Source organism: Trematomus bernacchii, unplaced genomic scaffold, assembly GCF_902827165.1.
Source record: "Trematomus bernacchii unplaced genomic scaffold, fTreBer1.1, whole genome shotgun sequence".
Taxonomy (NCBI): Eukaryota; Metazoa; Chordata; class Actinopteri; order Perciformes; family Nototheniidae; genus Trematomus; species Trematomus bernacchii.
In genome coordinates this window covers 6,785,817-6,793,832 of record NW_022987689.1, presented here as the reverse complement: position 1 = coordinate 6,793,832, position 8,016 = coordinate 6,785,817, and the positions used below count along the sequence as shown (strand labels likewise).

Sequence of the window (8,016 nt, the reverse complement as noted above, 5' to 3'; positions counted from 1 at the left end):
AGGACATGTCTGCTCCATCAAAGCACGGCTGACATTTGATGAGCAGACACGGATCAAACCTGTTATCAGACATACGCTCCACCTCATGGCAGATTGTGCTTGGCATTAAATAATTACAAATATCTAAGCAGGGTTATCTCTTACCTCTTTCTGTTGATTATAAATCATTTACAATACTGTAGGACAAAGAATAGCTGATTACAGAAAATAGGGAAAAGCTATTTACAACCAAAAATAGAGGCATTTTGCATTACCTGAACTAGCCCACTACAAGAATGGCAACAATTATCAAAAACAATATGTTGAATGTACAGCCTATCAGAATGAAAGTGAATGGTTTCTGTTCCTCTGATTTCATGGCCTTTTACTTTAGAAAGCAAATGAGGAATCTGAATATATTAGGCTGTAAGAAAAAGGCAGTTATCTTGTGAGTTAGGCTACTTCACTTTTTAAAGCACGACATCCATCACTGATTGTTTTTATTTAGGTTACACTTATTATTTAATGTGTAGTTGCCAGTTTTTTTTTTAATCATATCTTATCTTGAGCTAGATGAGGAAGACAGGTAACTCATTTTTACTAGGAGTACACTTTTGGAACCTAGTCAAAGCGCCTCTAGTAAGTCCTAATTTAGATGTTATTTAATTCTTACTCTTTATTTGTTTTTATTATGTATTTTTCAACATCTGGTCCTAACTTGTATTTGATTATTCTTTTGTTCCTTAATAGTTTTAATTCACACTTGGTATTATGTGTCAATTTTATTGAAATAATGTGTTTCTTCCTTGAGAGGTCAAGGAAAGATGTCTATCAGATAAAGTAATCATATAAAGAGAATAATTTAAGTTACATTCATTACAGACGTAGGGCCCACTTTTATAGTAACTATAATGCTCTTCACATTCTAAATGGGTCAATAGGCCAACATATCACCAATATGTAAATACAAATAATACTGATGAGAGATTTGGATTATGAATGAAATGTAGTTTACCATCACATAACCTCAGACAGTACAATCATCTGATCAAAGGTTTTTCCCGTTAAATGGATGTAGTGTAGTAAAACCATGGTGGATGTCCTTCACACACATTAGCTAAATCTACCCAAACACAAACAGCATTCATAACTAATGAGAAAATAATTTCCAAGCAGCTTTGTATAATGTTCATAAAAATGTGTATTATATTTACAGAACATAACATATTTAGGGTCACAATGAACAATATGTTGAGGCCTGAATATAGCATATCACATCATTCATGTTTTTGGCAAATAATAAAGACGTCAGTCCAAAAACCTAAACAATGTCGGAAGCCAATTTGAACTACAGAAATAATGTGTAGCACAAACACCTTTTATAACAACTTGACACCAACATTATTTTCATATATTATCATAATGTAGAAAACTTGCAGTATACATGATGAAACGGAACAGGAATATGATACACAACTTCTTTTTTTATTTTGACTAATCTGTGTTTTCCAACCATGATGGTGAGACAGTCAAGTCTCATAATGGCCTAAACACTGACATCATAGTTCACTGTGACTTCTATTTTCTTCAAACTGAGGCTTACCCAGTGACACATAAAGCACAGACGTTTTGCACAAATGTGACCAGCAGCACAGCCGGATATTCCAGAAGACATAAATAGGACAGGCATATAAAAGTCAAATGAAATAGGAGTAAAACACAGAGGTAAGAAAGCTGAATAATTTTAATTTACGTGTTGCTTACAAAAAGTATGAATTTGAAGTTTGAAAGTTGCACTAGCTGCATTTTATCTGCTGGGCTATACAACCGATCTCAAATCAGTTTTTATTTACATTGAAGAGGACCCAAGAGTCATACATTAAGGTCAACATAAATTCTAACTGGAAGAAAAACCAAAAACCAAGGTGTCTGGTGATGTGAGAGTAAAAGGAGACTCTGGAGGCTTAAAAAAAGAACAAAAACAGAATAAGACGGGGCTTCTGATCTTCGGCACACTGCCTCCTGCTGGAAGAAAACTGAAATCTGTAACACTTCACAGGTAACGGCAGGTCGGTCAGAGACGAGCCAGTCAGTACTAGGTGGTCTTCACCAGATCGTAGACGTGGATGTGGACATCATCGTCATATTTGATGTAGTATACTGTGGGCTTAGCTGGGACCTGGTAGATAACTAAGCCCGTCCTCTTCAGACCGTTATCTGTGACGTATTCCACCTGCTTACCCACAAGGCTCTCTGGCTCCTCACCCGGCTTCCTGTCTGCTGGCAGCAGGTGTTTGTTCTCTGAGGAAGGATAGCAGACCGACAACAGACATATAAGTCAGAGAAAGATAAAATAAGAACAATGCAGAAAGAGTAGGGCTCGATATTGCGAATACTAGTAGGCTGATTAAGCATTGGTACGGAATGAGTACGAAAAAAAAGTGTCCAATCACTTTCTTTCAGGTCGAATTAATGATTGGATAGACTGAATAAAGTCCACCAATAGCCACAGATACTGGATATGTTTTCTTTTTTTTGTCAGTGCATTATGTCACTGATTGCTGTTGAGAATGTTGACAAATATAACAACAAATATTTCTGAAATGCATAACCCACCCTGCCTTTAAAGGGTACTGGTATTTGTACCATAATCACATTATTTGTAATGATATACAGCCGTTAGAAGCAGCAAGGGATTTCTTGTATGGTTTTAATGTAGCCAAATTCAAAATGAATCCCCAAAAAACTGCGAGATTAAGATGGTAAATGATCTACAATTTGAGGCTGAACCTTGTACCCAGTGTATTTATTTACCTCTTCTTGTCCTTGTAGATAACATGCGTCTTCATGATAAGACATGAGTAGCTATAACAGAACATTCTCTCATGGTATTGAATCAAGCAGAAACTCTGGACCAAATGTTGATAAAAAACAAGAAGGCGGAATAGAGAGTGTATTGTAATGCTGACTATGTAAATGAGTCCTGTTCTCTTCCTCCCACCTTTTCAGGAGCATCTGAAATATAAAGCATTAGGCTCTCACACTGTACCTGACTCAGGCAGGACACGTAGATCTCCGTCCTTGTAGTCGTCCCACAGCTGGTACATGTACAGCACCGGGTCCTTCTCGTAGGTGATGTAGTACCAGTGGGTCATGACGGGGGCTCGGGACAGCACCATGCCTCGCCACTCGTTCTTCTCACCGCCCTCCTTCTCAAACAGATGCTCCACCGCCCGGCCCACCAGCTCCTCGGCCCCGGGAGGCACCTTGATCTTATTGTTCACTGCAGGAGAAAAAACATTTGTTTATTTACTAATGTCACTTATGCTTGTGGAATTTGCACATTGTACTTTTAGTGATAGGATAACTAAACTAATCTTTCAAAAGCTGGCAAAGCACTAATAACATTTAGAAAAAGCTACTGACAGACTATAAGTTTAGCTTAATATCAGCTTTATATTGGCTCACTGAAGTATAGAAATCTTTTCAATTTAAGAGAACAAAAATGTTACGCTGATACATCGGATAAGACAGATTATTTGCACAAAAAAATATTTAGTATCGTCTGGGCTGTGTCTGCACTGTCACTGTTATCATTTCAAGTGTCAACCTGTTACATTCTAAGACAAATTATTGTCTATTTGGCTGTTTTTTTACGACCCATTCATTCATACTTGGGCACAAAATAAGTGATATGTTTCATGATGTATACCACAGCAGTAGTTTATTTAGAATAAACAAAAGAAGAGTTAACATTAGCACAATAGTCGTCACACTAGAAGAGAAAAAGTATAAACACACTACCCAAGAATGAAACTGCAAGATTGATTTGCAAAGTAATCCTAGAGGTACTGAGAAACACACAGTAAATGACTGGGACCAAAGTAGTAACCAAAATAGAAAAGCAAAAAATACCACTTCTCTGTACTTGTACACCAGGAATGGAACTAACAAAGGATTTCATTATCGAAGATCGTACCAGTATTTTCTCGATTAATCGTTTGGCCAATAAAATGTATAGAAATACAAATAAAAATAATAAAAATATGCGCAAGGTGATAGATGTATTGTTTTGTACGACCAGACACAAAGACATTGAGTTGAATAATTTAAAAAACCAAGTGAAGTTACATATTAAAGGGGCTGAAAATAGTATTTTCTGCCATTTTGGAAGGAAAAATTACTTGAACAATTAAGTTAATCAAAATAGTATTATTATTCTTTCTCTTTTTTGACGAATTGAATAACTGTTGCGTGTGATAGACGTTAACACACTCACCAACTTTCTCTGCCAACACTTGCAGGTTGGTCACCCGGTTGTCTTTGAAGAGCTCGATGCCGTACACGCAGTCAAAGCCGTCATATTTGACCATGTAGAGGGAGGTATTCACAGTAAGGCGCTCCAGGACGGTTCCTTTCCACTTGGTCACGTTCCCCTTCTCCCTCCAGGAGTGCTGGATCCTTCGGCCCAGCAGGTTGTCTGGGTCTGGGCTCAGGGTCGCCGCCGAACTCTCACTCAGCTCTCCACTGCTACGCTTCCTGTGAACATCGAAGGAATTAGGCTATATTTATATTAACATATAGGTTGAAAATCCTAAGTATTATGAACCTTTGTGGGTACTTTTAAGCTTTGAGTTAGTCAATCAATATTAGTTATGTTGTTATTTGAGTGAGGCCGTGTCCAAAAATCCAGGGTGCCAGATGAGTACTATTGTCCTAAACTGTGAAATGTTACATATGCACACACAAGTGTCAGGCTTAGGGGATCGGTGAGTTACAGCAACTAATATCAGTGATCTTTTTATCATTATCGTTTAAATTAAGTCTCGCTTTAGTGCCTCTAAAGGTGCCATTACTTAGACTGACATATGTAGCCTTTGTGCTTAGATGTTATTTGAGTTTGGCCTGTGAACCTGTAATGATGAATTTGCCCAACATCTGCAGGACATAGACTTCACGATGTGTTTGCAAAAATGGTGCAGAGAGCTGAGTAGAAAGGCTTTATCTGAGTATACATTGTGCTAATGAAGTACGACAGATGTGACAGATTTTACAGGCGATAAAAGCATAAGCCAAACCTACATAACATAAACCAAATACATAAGCCTAATATGCCTGTATGAGTTATAGAGAAATCATAATAAAATCTAATTATGTATTAAAATGACAATGTACTCAATCCTAATTTTATGGAGCTTTTTGGAATGTTTTATCTAAGTTTCTATCCTTTTATATAGTTACATCCAAGCTATATTATCAGCACAGACAATTGACCATTGTTTTGTTGCTGCTGAATACATTCTTCCTGATACAATTTAAAGAATGCTCTAAAGGAGTGTAGCCTACTGTTTTTGTATTAGTTTTTTTCTGGACGACAATAAATGGACTGCAGTATTATTGTGCCACATTGGGTTTTTCATAATGGAAAAAACGTATCCTTTAATCCTGATGCTGTCACACACTGTAACACATCAGGGTCAAAGGGAAGTCATGCTGTGTGATCCTACCTGGCCCGTTTTTTTGACATGTTTCCATCAATTCACACGACCCTGTGAAACAAAAGACAGTTCCGTTAGTGAATATCAGAGGACTTTTCCACTTAAATCTTAATTAAAAAATGTTTAAGAAATAGTTTTGAGCAGACTTTGGTTACCCTGCGCTCAGTGAACCACATTCAATGCAAATGAGTCAACAGACCCGCTTTACCGGATGTAAACAACATCCCAATGCTAATGCTAACTATCTTAGCTCAATGCTAATAAAGACTACAGGTATACATTTACACAGCAACACATATGGCACATTAATATGTAACTTCCTTACCGGGTCTAGCTAAATGTCAACGTGTCGAGTGTCCTCGGGAATGTGTAGCTACAGTGAGTCTAAAATAGGAAACAGCTAGGTAGCCGACGTTAAGGAAGCCTGCTAGTGTCTGTTTGTAATCTTTTTAATGAGTAGAACTCTGAGAATGTGGTATTTCTACACATAAGCTAGCTGAACAAAAGGAAATGCATCGCCATGTAGAACGCTGATTCTGCACACTGGTTATAGCTTCTAGATTAACGGACACATTAAACACTGACCGTTAATTAACTGAAATGTTTAATCCGAACGACCAGATCAAAAGGTGCGAGCCGGCGGAATGAAGCGTTTGCCCTACCTGATCAATAATTTCACATGTGTTTGTCTTTGCAGAGCAGATTCCTCCACCTAACTAACGAACGCTGGATACACGGAAACGACCCCGACTACAAGTACCAGAAGGAATTTGCTGCTCGCAAAACACTCTGGGATTTGTAGTCAGTGTTATGTACTGCCTTTTGATTTGGATCACACTCTGGTGCCAACCTTTACACCACCCATTGTTTAATTTATTTATTATTTTATTTTTCCAGTTTGATATTGAAATTATATGTTATTGTCCTCTCTTTTAAGATGTTTAGGTTGTCGTGAAGCCAAGAAAGCCCAGACACTACATTTCCCAGCATTCACCGCATTCAAGACCACATTTTCCCTTCAATCATCGACTGCTGGACATTTCTACGTAGCCTAAGTAATAATTACAGTCACAGCAGGCATTTCTAGAATAATTTAAGAGATTATGAATGATATTAAAGATGACACCCAGAAAGACATATGATATTCATGTCTTAATGACTTATTTTTTTTTACGGCATAGGCTACATGGGTTTCTACCAGGTTTCTACACATATCTTGTTGGTCGGTAGCTACATTCACAAAATAACGTTAATTTGTTTTTATTTGTATATTAATACTATTTGAGAAAGTCATAGCTAGCTTTACCCAACTATTCCTACATAATAATAAACACCTCAACAAATGATTTATAGGCCTATTTGGAAGTTATACTGAGGGAGAGGTGGACTTGTCTTGTAGCTGAAATGCTAATATCCTCCACAAGATGTCAGACTAAACACAAGATCCCTGCCACAGGCTCTTTCAACAGACCTCAGATGATGGACTGACCAGTGTGTGGAGTGAATGATGCAGTACCCTTGGGGGCCTGTCTGACAGCTTTTTCAGGGTAAAAGCTTTTGGTTTTATCTTGTGCCAACCCACCTGTGTGTGTGTGTGTGTGTGTGTGTGTGTGTGTGTGTGTGTGTGTGTGTGTGTGTGTGTGTGTGTGTGTGTGTGTGTGTGTGTGTGTGTGTGTGTGTGTGTGTGTGTGTGTGTGTGTGTGTGTGTGTGTGTGTGTGTGTGTGTTTATGACTCACCTGTTTTGTTGGAGTGAATAAAAACACTGCATAAATCTTAACCTCCTTTAATCTTAAAGCAATCAGCACTTAGCGGCCATAAACAAATTTGATTGTAGTTATATTTCTTTAAAAGACATGCTTTGTTTACATGTCATTTATCTAACCGTGCCTATCATTCATTTGTTCATGTCTCATTCTTACATTTTAGTATAAAATCCTGGTGCATGACTCATAACTACAAATTATAACTTGTGATGGTGTTTGCTGTTAATTCATATCTTTGAGATCATTATGATTTTGCTGACAGAGTAACGTCTATGAGGACAATGCACTTCCCTCGGGTCTCTGGCAATGTAGATGTTTGTGGCGGAAGTTTTAAAGGCAGATTCAAGTATTTTTAGACTCATCGTATTTAAATTCTAAAACCTTTGACTAAAAAAGGAGATAAATTATTAATTGCCCCAAATATTATTCCTGGCTTTGTGAATGCTTTCCAAAAACTTTAAGACCTTCATGTTAAGGATTACAGTCTACATAAACAGAACAGTTAGCAAATTAATAAATATGATAAATCCAAATAATTTGACTTTCTATCAGGTCCACATTTCGTGATGGGGATGAGAGGGATGGTGGGGGGAGGAAGACCTTGGCTACCCGGTGATCATGATGTACATCTGCCTTAAAAGATGGGTGAACCTCTCTGCAGAGAAAGACAGGTCAATGTATTTTGTTTCAGGTTAACCTGACCTACCCTTCTTGAACTTATTATCAATCAGCCACTCAAGGTCTTAACTCAATTGCAACAATTCAGAAACACTTT

At 37.6% G+C, this 8,016-nt stretch overlaps 1 protein-coding gene across 3 annotated transcripts; it reads right to left on the bottom strand.

Annotated features, from left to right (window-relative positions):
- Positions 1 to 1,162: 1,162 nt before the first annotated feature.
- Positions 1,163 to 6,228, bottom strand: LOC117488663 (spindlin-1-like). Of its 3 annotated transcripts, none has more exons than XM_034137685.1 (5): positions 6,140 to 6,228; positions 5,487 to 5,528; positions 4,259 to 4,518; positions 3,029 to 3,262; positions 1,163 to 2,280 (listed from the first exon to the last, which is right to left on the bottom strand). In XM_034137685.1, the coding sequence occupies exons 2-5, from the start codon at positions 5,504 to 5,506 to the stop codon at positions 2,075 to 2,077; spliced, it is 720 nt and encodes a 239-aa protein (XP_033993576.1). In that variant the 5' UTR covers positions 5,507 to 5,528; positions 6,140 to 6,228; the 3' UTR covers positions 1,163 to 2,074. The 3 variants fall into 3 exon arrangements, with proteins under 3 accessions (XP_033993576.1, XP_033993577.1, XP_033993578.1); XM_034137686.1 differs by having other exon boundaries at positions 5,803 to 6,217; XM_034137687.1 differs by having other exon boundaries at positions 6,063 to 6,217.
- Positions 6,229 to 8,016: the final 1,788 nt, after the last annotated feature.

Coding starts and splice junctions, on each gene's coding strand:
- LOC117488663 (XM_034137685.1), bottom strand. CDS start 5,506: ATGTCAAAAAAACGGGCCAG. Junction 4,519..5,486: donor ATGTCAAAAAAACGGGCCAG/GTAGGATCACAC, acceptor CGATGTTCACAG/GAAGCGTAGCAGTGGAGAGC. Junction 2,281..3,028: donor ACGTGTCCTGCCTGAGTCAG/GTACAGTGTGAG, acceptor ATCCTTCCTCAG/AGAACAAACACCTGCTGCCA.